The sequence below is a fragment of the Morus notabilis genome, unplaced genomic scaffold (assembly GCF_000414095.1).
Source record: "Morus notabilis unplaced genomic scaffold, ASM41409v2 Scaffold1428, whole genome shotgun sequence".
NCBI lineage: Eukaryota > Viridiplantae > Streptophyta > Magnoliopsida > Rosales > Moraceae > Morus > Morus notabilis.
The window spans coordinates 92,417-109,050 of NW_010362485.1; the positions used below are offsets into that span (position 1 = coordinate 92,417).

At 30.9% G+C, this 16,634-nt stretch overlaps 2 protein-coding genes across 2 annotated transcripts; one reads left to right on the forward strand and one right to left on the reverse strand.

Annotated features, from left to right (window-relative positions):
• Nucleotides 1-8,124: 8,124 nt before the first annotated feature.
• LOC21395337 (putative serine/threonine-protein kinase) lies at nucleotides 8,125-11,844 on the forward strand. Its single transcript, XM_010102249.2, has 7 exons — nucleotides 8,125-8,314; nucleotides 8,928-9,018; nucleotides 10,009-10,121; nucleotides 10,206-10,416; nucleotides 10,493-10,730; nucleotides 10,849-10,999; nucleotides 11,220-11,844. Exons 1-7 carry the CDS (start codon nucleotides 8,252-8,254, stop codon nucleotides 11,532-11,534), a joined length of 1,182 nt encoding a protein of 393 aa, XP_010100551.2. The 5' UTR covers nucleotides 8,125-8,251; the 3' UTR covers nucleotides 11,535-11,844.
• Nucleotides 11,845-12,191: 347 nt separating this feature from the next.
• On the reverse strand, nucleotides 12,192-15,126 carry LOC21395338 (clathrin light chain 1). Its single transcript, XM_010102250.2, has 3 exons — nucleotides 14,577-15,126; nucleotides 12,897-13,050; nucleotides 12,192-12,807 (listed from the first exon to the last, which is right to left on the reverse strand). The coding sequence occupies exons 1-3, from the start codon at nucleotides 14,966-14,968 to the stop codon at nucleotides 12,385-12,387; spliced, it is 969 nt and encodes a 322-aa protein (XP_010100552.1). The 5' UTR covers nucleotides 14,969-15,126; the 3' UTR covers nucleotides 12,192-12,384.
• Between the last annotated feature and the right edge of the window lie 1,508 nt (nucleotides 15,127-16,634).

The window sequence follows — 16,634 nt, forward strand, 5'->3', positions numbered from 1 at the left end:
ATTCAAATATATATATATATATATATATATATATAAATATATTAATAAAAACGATGTTGTTTTTAACAAAATAATATAACGATAGTCGTTTTGTATGAACCCATTACATACGTGGAAAAAGCCGTGTTGTCTGAATCTGAAGTAAAAGACATACATGCCAATGATGAACTATGTTTGTTTATCGTCTAATAATAATAATAATAATCTGTGTTCTTTTACTAAGGAGTAAGGACGTTCTTATAATTAAAACGACATGTCGTATTCGACCATTAAATACAAATGAAACCAAGAGATGCTATTCAAACTTTGGCCAATAAAACGAGATGTCGAATTCTTCTGGTGTCGTTTTCCTTTACGCATTAGATAAAACGAAAACGTGGCAACCAATTTTGCTGAAAATATGGAGATGCGTCGAAATGTTTCAGCCTCTTCATTGAAAAAGAAAAAAGAAAAAAAGAACAAGGAAGAAAACATAGTATGATCTCTTTTCATCTTTTGTTCCCTTTACTTATCACGGAATATAATGGTTTTAATATTTTACACCAGACAACCAAAACAAAAAAACAAAATCATTCAAAGACGCTTTTTAAAAAAAAAGAAAAAAAGAAAGAAAGATAACAATAAATATGACCCCTTTAAGAGACCGATTTTTATAAATGACTGCACTTTTTAAAAATTTGACACATGATCACAACTTTTGGAGTTTTGTTTTTTTTTGTTTTTTTGTTTTTTTTTTGTTGTTTTTTGTTTTTTTTTCTTGTTCAGGGTCTAAAATTAATTGACCCCAGTCTATGACTACCGATTTTACTTTTTGAGTTTTTTCTAGTTCATGGTCTATACTTATACTAAAGGACTATTGTTGTTTTGTTATTTTTTCAAAATAATTTCCTTTTCTCTGAAGGATGTTTATTTATGCCTTTGCTTTTTATTTGAGGAAGGGTACAATTTTTATTATATGAAAAATGATATTATATTTTTTTAATTCTTGCGATATCATATGTGTACGAGTTTTTAATGGTGTACATATTAAATATATAAATTTGATGATATAACGTTGTAAAAATCTAATTTTATTAATGATTATACATTTTTATAGTCTACTACCCAATCTATTACACTCATTTCATTTAAATTAATAATACACATCAATATAACTAATAAAACCATATCTATATGTTCAATTTATATATATATATATATATATATATATTCATTTAAGTATAACAAATCGGCTTTCTCAGTTAGTGAAAAATTAGATAAAAGTTCTTGATAGATTATTCTAGTACTTATAATCCATTTAAGACATTATTTTATAATTAAATCATTGTTAAAAAAACATATATTTTATGAAAATGAAAAAATATCGACTGTATAATAAAAACCTCTTAAAGCAAGCAAGTGTCATGGATTTTTTTTTTCATTTTTGCCCTTTTTCTTTTTCAGTTTTTACTTTTTTGCATGTTTATCTTTTATATATTGTTTGTCTCTTATGCAGCTGTCAATTAATGTTTTTCATGTACGCTCATAATTTCTACTATTTACTTATTTATTATCTACTATTTATCTTATTTCAACTTAAAAAAACCGGTTAATTTTTATTTTTATTTATGTCATTTACTTTTTGTACTTTTTACTTATTTGTTACCTATTATTTTCTCTTATTTTGAGCTTAAAAACAATTTATTTCCATTTATGTCATTCACTTTTTGTACTTTTTACTTTCTTAAACCAACTCCAATAATACTAGCTATTTCATGTTTTTAGTTAAAATAACTATTGATTTAATTTTTTTTATAACTTTTATCTAATCTTAGCATTAACTAAATAGTTAGCTATTTTAGAGAATGTCTTCCACACTAGTTAAATATAACTAACATAGAGTGGCTAGCTATTTCATTTGTTGTATTATTTTATTCTTTCAACTATAATAAATACAAAGACTCTTTTATAAATAAAATAAAATTATTTATATTTTAAATTTAATAAATATTAAAATAATATATATTTAGTTAAAATAAGGAATATGGTTAGAATGACTCACTCAAAAGTTGCTAACTAAAATTACTTTCTAGCCATTTAGCTAAAATTTAAAGAGTTCTCTTGGAGATGCTCTTAGTTATCTATTCTTTACTCTTACTTAGAGTTTAAGAAAAAATGTCTAATTTGTGTTTTTATTTATACCCTTCATCTTTTACACATTTATGCCCTTTAACTTTTGTATTTTTTACTTACTTGTTATATACTCTTTCATATTACTTACAATTTAAGTAAAATGGTTTAATTTTTATTTCCATTTATGTCCTTCTCTTTTTTATATTTTTTACTTACTTGTTATATACTATTTTCTCTTACTTAGAGTTTAAGAAAAAACGGTTTAATTTTTGCCCACTTATATTTATATATGTTCTTTCACATTTTGTATTATTTTTTACTTACTCATTATCCACTCTCCTCTTACTTAGAGTTTTAAAAAAAGTGGTTTAATTTTTGTTTCTATTTATACCCTTTATCTTTTATACTTTTACTTAATTGTTATTAGATGTTTTATCTTATTTAGGGCAATAACAAAAAGTGAATAAATTAAATAACGAACAGATTATAGTTAGAATTTATTTGTCTGCATTATAAAATTATTTTTCTAATAAATAATAAATATGATAGTTAAATTCATGCTTTATTGCAATAACACGTACTTCTTTTTACTAGTTATTCTAAAATAGTCTAAAATAAGTAAATAAATTAAATTTTAAATCGTCATGAACAAACGCTTTACTAATATGTCGAATTAATTTTTCATAGAATTTCACGCGCAGAGCGCGTGCGGAAAAACTAGTAAACGTGAAACAACTCATCAAGCTAGGGGACTAATAAACTAGTATGTTTAGTAGGAAAGAAAAGTAGAAGGAAGAAAAAAGTGGAGGGATTTTGGGAGAGAAAATGAAAATGTAGGTTGTTTGGTATGAGAGAAAAGAGAAAGGAAGAGAAAATGAAGTGAAAAATAATACATGTGGGTCCTACTATTTTTTTTATTTTCACAAGTGGGCAGAAAATGGGATAGAAAATGGGGAAAACTCATTAAAGTGAGTAAAGTTACTAAACTATTTTTTTCTCCATCAACATCCAAGCAAAAAATTTAAGGGTATAAAAGTAATTTACGAGTAAGATTTTTTCTTCTCTCCCAATTTAACTTCCAATACCAAACAAGTGAAGGTAAGCTCATTTTTTTTTTATCTTCTCATACCAAACAACATAAAAAAAATCAATTTTCTTTTTATCATTACTATTTTTCATCACTTCTATATTTTTTTTATCATATTTTCTTTTTTTCCTACCATATAGAGCAGAAATTGAAATAAAATATCATCAAAAGATCTAGAAGAAAGAGCCCCGCCAAAAAAAAAAAAGAGAGAGAGAGAGAAGAAACAGCCAGCCTGGGCTTTTGGGTCTGAATATTAAAAATGGAGGACATAATCTTCTGTATATTTCCAAACGTATAATTTAAATATTGCAGTTTTGATATAGTCCATAATCACTGCGCGTGACCTTCCAGCTTCCTTCAATTTGACTAATCAGTAATTATCGTGTTATGAAAATAAATAAATAAAATAAAAAATTTATCCTTAAAAGTGTTGGATTTTTATCTTTTTATTCTTAATATATATTTTTTTATTATTGTAATTATTTAATTAAAAAAGTTATGAATTAAAAATAAAAAATAAAAATCATAACTCATATTTTTTTTAAAAGGATATTTGTAATGAATAATATTAAACAAGCCCACGAGTTTGACAAATGCATACAACTCTTTTTTCTCAAAGGTGTATTTTGTAAGTTGAAATCGTTACTCTTTTTCACAACTTTTACCTGTAGGAAAATTAACTCCGTTCACTTTAAAAAAATAGTAATAAATAACATCGTTTTTCTACTGAAATGAAATGTGGGTCAATGGAGGGGCAATATGCTGGAATGACTTTCCAACAAAGTGAAATTAGTAAAATGGCATTCTTTTATTTTTCATAAAGAAAGACATTTACTCATTCTTTGTAAAATGAGGTCATTTTGCAAATAAAAATTTTTAAAAAGTTATTTTACTTATAAAACTTTTCAAAGAGTTATTTTTACAAAGGTCTCGTCAATGGAGTGAAAAAGAATTAATTATCAATTTTGGGTTAATATTTACATATTTCTTTACATCTATTAAAAGAGTTAAAGTCTTTCTCTTTTTTTTTACACATGTCACTATTAAGGGTACTTATGGAATCTGTGAATCCGATTGATCAGTGAAATCTAATCAAATCTAATCCAATTCGAAGTTTTGAATTGGATTGAAAATAATTTTAGATCGGATACGGATTAAGATTTTCCTAATTTAAAAGTTTTGGATCGGATTGCAGATTGAGCACTTTTCAATTCGCGAAATCCGTAAATTTGAAACCATATATATATATAATTTTTATAAGTTAAAAAAATAAAACTTTTGAAAAAAATTTAGAATTTTATATTACTGAAACCATGATTTGAATCATGGTTTATGGTTCGATACAGTGTTTTCTCTCATAAAAAAATACACGTGAATAAACAAATGGTTATAATCACATGATTATAATCCATGAACCAAACGTCTCATTTTTAGAAAAATCAAAAGTGTTTGCAACACGAATCGAATGTCATATCATACGTGTGTGTGTTTCGTTTGTGCAATAGTTTTCAATATTCACCTATACCAAGTAATTAAGCATATATATGCTTACACGAAAGATGTATGACATATAACCAAATATTTAAATCAATGAAACTAGTGGACTGATCACACCAACTTTGATTAATACGTGAAGAAACATAAACATTATAGTTAATGAATTATTGTTTTTTTATTTTTCTGCTAATAATTAATTAATAATTTTGAATTGTGTATTATAATTCAAAGATCCATAAGTAAATTAGAGCCACCGTGGCATAACTGGAATATAACATGGAAGAGCTGGGGCTATTAAATTTAGTGATAATGACCCATTTTTAGGGGAGAACTTAAAAAACAACAACAAAAAAACAAAATCTTTTAAGCCGAAAACAATGATCTTTTTTTTTTCTGTAAAATAAATCTCATATTTGCTGATTAAAATTAATTGAAAAATCTTGTATTTACAGTATATATAGATATCATATTTACTTAGAATAATTGGTAAACTATCTCAGATTTGTTAAGCAAGTTGTGACGTTTCAACTAATGTCGAGCCTCGATGGTTAAGCAAATTTTGTTGCCCATATTTATAATTGGTAAACAATCTCACATTTGTTAATTAAAGCCCCGTTCATTTCACCGATTTGAGTTTTTAATTTCAATTTTGCTACAGTTAAAAGCTCTCATAAAAAATCACATTTAATTTTTTTACTACAGTTAAAAACTCTCACGTAAAATCACATATCAACTCGAATTAAAAACTTGAATCAGCGAACTGAACGAGACTTGTAAATTCAGTAATCATTTGACTCCATTAATTGATAAATATCATTATCTATGAACTTATCATTAAATCCATACTGTTTAGAATTAAAATAAAATAAAAAAGGTGGAATATACATCACACAAATTAAAAAACACTTGTGTACACGAAATTGACATTTACAGTGTGCGAAGGTCGACCGTTTACCGAAATATTTGGAGTCTTGATGACTTCTTATGTCCTTGTTTTTGGTTTATTTCAACAAAAAAAAAAAAAAAAAGAAGGAAAAAAGAGAGAGAGAGAGAGAGAGAAAACCAACAGCTAATTACTTGACTTATTGAACTGGAATGCTAGGTTTGTTTTTCGTTGTAGTTTCCCTTTATGGAGAATGGAGATAATTTTTTTTTTTTTTTTTTTGAAACGGAAAAAGAATGGAGATAATTCAAGTGATAGACATTAGAAAATATAATTAGATTATTACTATTTTTTTCTTTGGTGATCTTCTGAATGCGGCAAATATTACATGTGACCAAACTTTAGCTAATATTGAGGTTGCAAGTTGTGACAACTTTTTGTTGGTGGATTATTACCCACTACATACAAACAAATTCACTTGTGGGTTCATATGTAAGATTGTCTGGTAAAGTCAAACGCGGAAAATCTATACTTTTCAATTATGATCCTCTTTTCTTCTTCCCTTTTTTCTTTTTTTTTTTTTCAATTATGTACTTTTCAATTACTTTTCTTCCTTTTTTTTTTGTTTTAATGATGGATCTTCAAAAAATGTCTTATAGGTTTTTTTTTTTTTTTTTACTTGATTTGTTGCAGTGGATGTACCGTGATTCCGATTTGGCTAGCGATTTAATCCTCAAAGAATGTCAATGCGTTCACATTACATATAATAAGTATTTAGAAGAATAATAAGTAATAAGGCCGCGTTCATTTCGTTGATTCGAGTTTAGAATTCGAGTTTTGTTACAGTAAAAAACTCTTAGAAACAGTCACATCTAACTTTTTTACTACAGTAAAAAGCATTAACATAAAATCACATCTCAACTCAAATTTTAAACTCGAATCAGCGAAATAAACGGGACTAATAGCATGCACAATAATATCTAGGTCTACTTACAATAAAGTTTTTGTAAAAAACGCCAAAATTTTCAAAACCCATGTATCGCATGGGATTGACGTAATCTCTTACGTGTATCCAACGTATGTACGTGGTCAATAAAATTACATGCAACCTCTGTAATAAGTATTTTGGGCGAGAAAACGTTATCAAATTACCATATAATCTCTATACCAAAAGAAAAACTAATAGATCCGTCAAAAAGAAAAAAAGAAAAAGAATGGGGTATAACTAATTATTTATAAGTAGTTTTTTTTTTTTTTTTTATCAATAAAAGAACTAATAAGAACTTTTTTTCTTCTTTCTTTCCTTTTCCCCTCTTTTTTTTGTGCTAAAATGGATAATAACTGAAGTGGTATTATTGTTGTTGTAACTTGCTCTTGCGATGGCTTTTTTTTAAAAATAATATATTACCCAGTGGCCGGTGGCTTTTTCTCCGACGGCTAAGAAGAAATCAAATAGTATTAAAGTCAGTTTATTTTATCGATTTGAATTTAAAATGTGAGTTTTGTTATAATAAATTTTTTTTAAAAACAGTTACATTTAATTTTTTTATTATAATATTTTTTTTATATAAAATTATATCTTAATTCAAATTAATAAATTAAACGGATATTAAATGAGTCCGTCCATAAACTAACTGCAACAATCTGTGTACATTTGTTAGATCAATTTTTCGTAAGAAATAATTTCTCTATACATTTATTACCATGTACTATTACTATTACAAACGGTTACAAACAAAAAAGTCAATTTCTGCCTTAAAGGTGATCAAAGTGAAGCAGGAGTAGACATCTGTTGTCCTAAATTTTATTTAGGAATTGTTTGGTTAGGGAATTCGTATTCCGATTTGAATTATGATTCATGATTCATTATAGTATTTTCTCTCATAAAAAATACACGTAAATAAAAAATAATTATAATCTCATGATTCTAATATATGAACCAAACGTCTCTTTAATTGTCTCTTTATTATTTATTTGTCACGTTATTAAAATTTAACAATCCGGACACATGGAATACTAAAAATAATTGAGCTTTTTTTTTTATGCAACCAATTATGAGTGTAAGGGCAACCGAAAATTGATGTACCGCTTTAATTTTTAGAGATAATTATATTACACGATAAAAATTTATACCTTAAGTAGTTGAAATCTAACAAAAAATTTAAAATATTATAAAAATAACAGAAATGATATAATAATTATTAAATAGTGCCACATTTTTACTATATAATTTTCTAGTCGTTGTTTTATTGAATATTAAATTTCACTATTTTTGAAATTTTTTTTAAAAATTTGCTATATGTGTAACTTTTTCTTTTAGCCCAAAAAAGGTCACTATCTGCTACAGTGGTGAGTTGTACCAGGTGGGAACTGGGCAAAGAAAAAAAAAAGAAAACTAGCTATGACCAAGCGCATGTGACCGTTCTATGCGTGTAATCCTCCGACCTTTACAAATTTGTAATTAAAAAAAAAAGAGAAATAATTGAGTAAATATGAAATATATAATATACAGGGACAATAGAAATAATATAAGGTTCATTTCTTTCTTTTTTTTTTCTTTATATTCAGTTATTGGCCTGGAATTATAATTCTCTGCTGTATTTTTTGTTTGTTTCAAAGTAGAAACTAGAAAGAGAGGAAAAATAATAGATATTTCATGGTCTTCCAAGTTCATGCCTGGAAAACTTGAACGGCTCCAAGTTCTGCTTCTATGCTTGATCGATAACATTAACCACGTAGGTGTTCACGATTCTGTTATCTTCTAATTTCTGGGTTGTTCTTAGTTTTTTGTGTACTTTTTTTTCTTTTTCTCTCTACTTATTTTTTGGTCTTTAATTATGGGATTTTGGGAGTTGGGTTTTTGTCTGTTTGCTGTTAATTATATGCTTTTCGATTTTGGGTTGGGAAGCTTGCTATGATCCAAATTTACATAAGCAAAGCCATAATCAGGTTTATAGATAATTAAAGCTTAGCTTTTTCCTCTTTCCTGGTTATCAATTTTCAAGTACAAAGCAAAATTCTACTTGGTTGAGAAATCCCTGGTATGAGATTTGAGAAGATTCCGAATTATGAATGTGTGATTGGATTTAACCTTTGAAAGGTAAAAGAAGAAGTTCTAGGGGTATACCGCGTGGTCAAAATAACACGTTTTGATTTTCATTTCTTAATGGGACCATCCAATTCTAGACTCCAAAATCCTTACTTCCGCAATAAACTACATAAATTGATTTCTCTTGGTATTCTTTTACCTGAATTGGTTTCTGTGTTTGTGATTTTTGCAAGTACACTTATATATATGTGATCTCATGAATTTTCACTATTTTTTTTTTTCAAATTTTTTCTCATAAGAATTTGAAGAGAATTATGAGTTGTAGCTGCTTTGGCTCTTCAGCTTTAGTGAAGAAAAGGCGGTCTGGTCAAGCTCATGATGACATAGATGGTATGTATTTAAAGGTCCTTGTTTCATCTGTTTATTTTATTTCTTTTTGGAATAATAAAGAATTTATTACGCTTAAGTTGTTAACCACACTAGAAGTAATGTTAAGTGATCTTTTTTGCATTTGAAGGTGATCCTTTTTGCAATTAAAAAAAAAAAAAAAAAAGACTGCAACTGTGTTGTTTTTTCTCTTTTGCATTCATGAAGTGGATGTTAGAACTCAGTGCCTCTTTCTTTTGTTTTTATTTTATGTTCATTACTGTATATCTCGTCGACAATTTTGTTAATTTTATGGGGTATTTGGTTTTTCATGGACTCTAATATGTTCTAGTGTTCTGCACAAGAATTTCTGCAGCATTTCCACTTCTGTTTCTGCCCGTAGTTTCTTCAAACTCTCTATGCCTGTGCATAACATTTTTTTTTGACTTGGTGAGGTTAACTTTGATTCCGACAAAAATGAAAAACATAGCTAAGTTCATGGTTTATCTTCTCAGAATGTGTTTACGAATGCCGAAAGTCATTTCAGTTTGATTTGAGGTCAAGCTACAGTCATCCTTATTAGGGAAAGTTAATATTTTGTATATTGTTATCTTTATTAGGGGTTTTGAATTGATTCGCTTATATTTTCATATTAGGAAATCGCTTGGTTTTAGGATATGTGGTATTCTTTGGTAACTTACTTTATTATGTATTTTGTAATTTATATTTATATGGAATCAATCGATAGTCTCTTTATTAGTAAATTTTATCTTCTCCTAGTCCGTGTATGTAGGGTCATTGCCGAACCACGTTAAATATTTATGTTCTATTCTTCCTTTATTTCCTTTTTTGATTTTTAATATGGTATTAGACCATATCGCTCCAACGAGCAGCACCCTAATAATCCTCCATGTTACAAGTTGCAACTAGCACTTGAAAGCTTGATTTTAAACTTTAAAGTTACTGATGGTAATTTTACGGCTCCTTTATTGCATGAAATTTTCAATTGCCCAGGTGATTTGCTGGAAAGTATAAAACATTTCTCCTACAATGAGCTAAGAGCAGCAACGGATGATTTCCATACAAGGAATAAACTAGGGCGTGGAGGCTTTGGAACTGTTTACATGGTATTTGGAATGCACAGATGTTGGCAAGTTTTTGTATTTGTATTTGACTGTGTTTACTTAGCAAGTGCACACAAATTTTACCAGGGAACCCTTAAAAAGGGAGTACAAGTTGCTGTAAAGACACTTTCAGCTCAGTCAAAGCAGGGTGTTCGTGAGTTCTTGACCGAAATTAAGACTATATCAAATGTCAGGCATCCCAATCTTGTTGAGTTGATTGGTTGCTGTATTGATGGGGCTAACCGGATTTTGGTCTACGAGTATTTAGAAAATAATAGCCTTGAGCGCGCACTGTTAAGTAAGTCTAGCAATCATAAAGAGAGGGACTGAATTTGAGGTCAGCATAAATTAACTCCTTTTCATTGTGCATGCAGGTTCAAGGAGTACATGTATCATGCTAGACTGGGGTAAAAGATCTACTATTTGCTTGGGCGTTGCTAGGGGTCTTGCATATCTTCATGAAGAACTTGAGCCGCATATTGTGCATCGCGACATCAAAGCTAGTAACATACTTCTTGACACGGACTTAAATCCAAAGATTGGAGACTTTGGGTTGGCTAGACTTTTCCCGGATAATATTACCCACATTAGCACAAAAATTGCTGGAACAACGTATGTTAATCTCTCCTGTTGACTTTAGTTGTTGTCCAACATTGCACCTACCTTGTTTTCGTTGGGCACAAGAGAATATTTTATATGATAAATGTGCTTTGGTATTTGTTCATTGCAGTGGTTATTTGGCGCCAGAATATGCCATGGGTGGTCAGTTAACTTTGAAGGCTGATGTGTACAGTTTTGGCGTTCTAATACTCGAAATAATCAGTGGCAGAAGCAGTTCCAAGGAGAACTGGGGAGGGACGCAGCAACTTCTTGTGGAATATGTATGTAACTTGTTTATTTCCAGTACAAACAGATTCTTCATAGTTCATACCAAACTAAATAAAATATCAAAGTGTGAGAAATAGATAGAGAACTAGGACTGGTGATTCAATGTTCTGTGTGGCAGCATAATCTCTTCCAGTTTATTTCTTTTTCAATGTTGCTGATTTGTGCCAATGAGTGGAAATGACAGTTCCATTTCCCATCTGTGTCCTCATACAGGCATGGCAACTCCATGAAGAAGGGAGACTCTTGGAGCTAGTAGATCCCCAGATGGCCGAGTTTCCAAACGAAGAAGTCCTTAGATTTATCAAGGTAGCATTCTTCTGCACCCAGGCGGCTTCCAATCGGAGGCCGCTGATGAGCCAAGTTGTGAACATGCTCTCGAGAAACATCCGGCTCAATGAGAAAGAACTTACAGCCCCTGGCTACTTTCAAGATTCAAGGAACGGCGCATCTTCTTCAAAGAAAACCGGTTTGACTAGCGTTGAGATGAGCTCTGTCCCCGTCACTATAACTCAGGTGACCCCTCGATAATGGAGGGCTGAAGTTGCTGATTCATTTCAGGAATGAGGAATTTGCAGCTGAGTTCTTCTGGTCTACAGATGCGGAATCATCCGCAGTGCTAGAGTAAAACATTCCAAGAGATGGCTTTTAGTTTGATCATACATAGCTCATCTAGAGAGTAGTTTGTGCAGTAGCAGATTATGTTTCAAACAACAATTTTGTAATGTTCTTTGCATGATGGAAAAATTATTTTTGTCATAGTATATTATGTACTTCGCAAGAATTATAAAGAAAAGTGATGCAACTATAATTTATACTAACAAATTTGTCATGTTCTTTGTATTTCTCGCGTGGATTAAACGATTTTGTGCCAAACAAATGTTGTTCAGTTGATTATTTTCTCTATACGGAACAAAGTATAATTGTTCTCTCTCTGTTCTTTTTTTTTTTTCTTTTTCTTTTTCTATGGAAATTCTTCTCTCTTTTTGGTCATGAGCGCTCAACAAAACTTACCTACTTTGGATACCCAAAAAAAAATAGGAAAAAAAAAAAAGAGGAAAGACTAGCATACTCTGATAATCAGAAAAGACAAATATTCAATCCTCAAAAATGGTCAAAAAAATCGACTCCGTAAATGTCTGTTTTAAAATGATACCAACTCCACATCCCAAAAAAAGGAGGAAAAAAAATAAAATAAAGCCAAACAAATGTGTATAAAAACCCTTCCAAACTAAATACCTGATAGCAATGGAAGCCCCAAAAGATTACAAGATAGTAATTACGAATAACAAATAATATGACGAGACGGCAATTGATAAGAAATTAGCCTGAGAATGAGATTGATAAGAACATAGAAAGAACTTGTATGAATGCTTCCATTTTAAGCGGCAGGCTGACCATCGGTTGAAGCAGGAGCTTCTTGTTTAGAGGTGACATCCTTAGCTGGTGAAGCCTGTGCATCGCCTGCTGCGGACCCAGTTTTTCCAGTTGCTGCATCCTTTCCATCTTTGGCATCTTTCGCGCCCTTACCATCTTTGGCATCCTTAGGAGCAGGTGGGGATGGAATCATGTGAGGTGGGGGTGTATGCTTCAACTTCACAAGTATTTGCCTCATTCGTGAAAGATCAGTGGGTTTTCCGGGCTTCGGACCCTGGATGACCGTGATCGATGGCTTCTTCTCCTGATCTTTCTTGCCCCTCCTCTTCTCAATATTAGGAACCTCGTAAGGAATAAGTTCTGCTATAGCTTTCCAATATTGCTTGTCTGCCTCTTTATGGAACTTCTCTTGATTAGCCAGGTACAACTGCCCCAGATACAAACAGATTCAGATAGTGAATAGACCAAAAAGTGGAGTAAAAGATGGAGTAGCTGAAGAAAGAGTTCAACATGTACCTTCTCCTTTTCTCTGTTGTTAGTCTTGTTAGTCTCAACATTAAGCTTTCTTTTCTCATAGAAAGCTTGTATGTACTCCTCAGCTTCCTCAATGATCTTGTTTCTCATTTCTTTTTCCAGCTTCTCCTTCTCCTCAAGCTGAATGGCATTTTGACTGTACCAGCAAAAAAAAAAAAAAATTAAAAGGGATTACTAGTCAGGGGAATATAAATCAGACTCGCTGTATCTATACCCTGAAACAACAACAGAGTCGCCATATATGGGGCCCTAAAAGACATTTATCTCATTTCATTACCGATTGCCGGGATACTGCCACAAAATGGGTCTCTGTCCATAAATTGGCAATGGAGGTTTTATCTTTATTACCCATGGATGGAACGTTTAACCAACAAGGACCTATTAACAGGTTGGCTAATTTTAAACCATTGGATATTTATTCCTTTGATTTAAAATCGGCTGAACGATCTGTGTCGAAGATTCTCATTCTGAACTTGCCTAGCCTCTCTTCTTGTTTCAAATGAAGAATGAAGAGTGCCCTGCTTCAGCAAACACCTACTCCTATCAAAATGGTCCCGTTCTTTATTGTTTAGGGAGTTCTACTGTGTCAGATACACTAGCCTCAGACCATGGCAATGAACACTGGTTTTATATTGGTATTGGTTCTTACTCATTAAGTAGTTCCCTATGGACTCTCCCACCCTATATCTATCAATCTCTAGTGAAATCTCTAGCAAATGTATCGGCTAAACTAGTTGACATCTGATTCTCATTAGAATCAAGACCCTTCACTAACATCCCTTTTTCATTTTTGATAGAGGATGTGTGCTTAGCTATCCGTGAAGTAGTATATCGCGTTGCATGATCAATTAAAACTGAATAACAATGAAATCTTTGCAAAATACACACATCAGATACAACTGAATAACAATGAGATGTTGACATGACGCCATGAGCATGACCGGTGAAAATAGCAGTTGCTTTACTTCCAAGGTTCCACCCTGGACAGACTAGGGTTGAGTAATTTTATATACCCTTTTTACTCAAAGATTTCCAGCTACAGACTAGATCAATGAAATTCTACATGCAACACAAATATACAAAATGGCGTTTTTATAGTCTACAGTCCATAACATTTCCCTTTTCAATGTCATGTTCAAAAGGAAAAACCACAAGTTCACTCCTTAATTCCCAATCGAATCTGGTATGGAAAGAGCATCACCAATGTAGATCAACTCTAGTTGCATTAGAAAAATTAAGACCCTCACTAGCTATCCAAACAATCAATCTCCACAAAATGAAACGTCTTCTGAATTTCTGATCCGATCTCCATTACCAGTCATTTCTCATATGCCTCTCACCCTCATAATTATATAAGAACTCTCTGGATCTAAGTTCTTAGAGGAGCTATACTTCAATTCAATTAAAGGTATTGATCTTCTAGTATATAAAAAAACGAATGGAGTTGAAACTTGATAGGGTTAATTTATATTGATTCAGAAAAGATTTCCTTTAATTCTGAGTATAAGAGCTTGAAAGAATATAAAACATAGGGAAAAAAGCAAAAAAACATGCATAATAACGCAGATCTAAGCTTATTACAACATTCAGTAAACGCAGATTTGCAGATCTAAGCTGTTAATAAAAAATGACGAACAAAGATCAGTAAGATCGGAAACTCACCGCCTCCATTCGCGAAGAGCAAAGCCTTCCTCGGCCTCCATCTCGGTCGGCGGCGGGAGGACGGGACCGTCAGAGGCGAAAACTCCGTCGCTCTCACCAACGCCGTAGGAATATCCATTTCCGTTTCCATTGCCGTTCTCGACGTGGATCGAGCCGAAGGGAGACGATTCGGAGTAGTTAGGGCTCGGATCTTCGAAGCCGAAGACTCCCGGCGGAGGCACGGCAGCGGAGTGGGGATCGACGGCGACGAACTCGTCGGAGTGATGAGAAGGTTGTTCGGCGGGGAAGCTCGAGAAGGAATCGTAGCCGGAGAAGCTCTCGACGACGACGACGTCGTCGGTGTCCTCGAAATGGCGGTTCGGAGCGTTCAGGTCGTCGTCGAAGGAAGCCATTTTTGGAATCGAAAGGTTTTGCTGCCTAAAACGACGTTTCGTTTCTTTCTCTCTCTCTCTGAGTCTGAGAAATCAGAATGTGAGAGGTGGAGCTGGAACGGACGTTGAGGAAGCTTTTTTTTTCTTTTTTTTTTTTTTTTGTTATGGGTTGTACTTGTTACTTGAGTGCTTTTATATACTTAACGGTGAAGCAACGGAAGGAAATGGAAACGGAAGCGAATTGATCCAAGGATGTATTGCTAAGCGTCAGTCAACATTTCTTCGCAGTAAAAAAGAAAAAGATACTGCTTGCTTTTATAAATCGAAATTGAAAAGAAAAAGATACTGCTTGCTTTTATAAATCGAAATTGAATTATCCCAATTTTTTATGCACAGTTCATTTTATTGATTCGAATTTTTAGTTTTATATTTTTTAAAAAGTTTTTAAAAAATATCACATCTAACTTTTTCTGTTACAGTAAAAAGTTTTCATAAAATGTTACATCTCAACTCGAATTGAAAACTCGAATCCGCGAAGTGAACGAGACCTTATTCTTTTTTAGTGTCTTTATAACGAAGAATGTTATTTCACCTACGAAATTCTATTTTAATATTAAATTAATATTTTAATGGTCAGATCATAAGTAAAAATAGTTTTGTACAGCACCATAAATTTTTAAAAGAAATTTTAAATTTAAACATTATTTTTCTCACTCTATTATTTATGTCACTATAAAAAATAACTTATAGGTTTGTAAATTATAAAAGATAATTTATAGGTTATGAAAAATAATATACAGATTATAAAATATAACTTACAGATTATTAGTAGCAGATAAATTTAACGACAGTTACATAAATAAAATAATGATGTTTTATTAATAAAATTCTTAAAAATTACATTTTTAATATGGATTTGTACAAATTTAACCATTAAAAAATTACCGAATAGTTAAAAACAACGAATCCTAGTATTGGGGCAATATAACATTTAAAAATTTTCAAACAAAAAAATATAGCACTAAAAAAATATTTCATTAGTAATACTGATTTTTGAGACACGTCCTGCGTGTTTGGTTTCAATTTTGAAACTGTTTTTCACATTTTCCAAGAAGAAAAAAATAACTGGAAAGGAGATTATGTTTGGAGTAGATGAAGGATAAAAAATGGAAATAAAACTGATTTTTATATAAGAGAGAAACTGAAAACGGAAATAAGTCGTTTTCATTTCTGCCATTTTCTCCTCCCTCACTCCTCCAAGCAGCTTACAGATTATTTAATATATTTTCTGTCATTTTTGCCGTTTCAGAGATGCTAGTAAAGTGAAAAGAAAGAAGATGATTATTTAATATATTCTTTAAAATACTATTAGAGGTTTTCAAAAACATATAATCAAACGGAGTTTCAGTTTTTTTTATATTGAAAATAATCTCTCAGTAAAACTATTAAATGTATTTTTAAAAATGATTTTTGTCTGAGATTGAAAACGTTTTTCATTTCTAATTTCATATAAAAAACATGATTATTTTAGAATCGATTCCAAACGCATCCATTAAGTTGTTCAGTAATTATCGTAAGTCATTATGTTGTTGGTGTTAATAATGACAAATGATTACTGATGTAAAAGAAAATTTACAAAAATAAAATTAATATTGTTAATGAAATATAAAAATTATCCATTAAATTA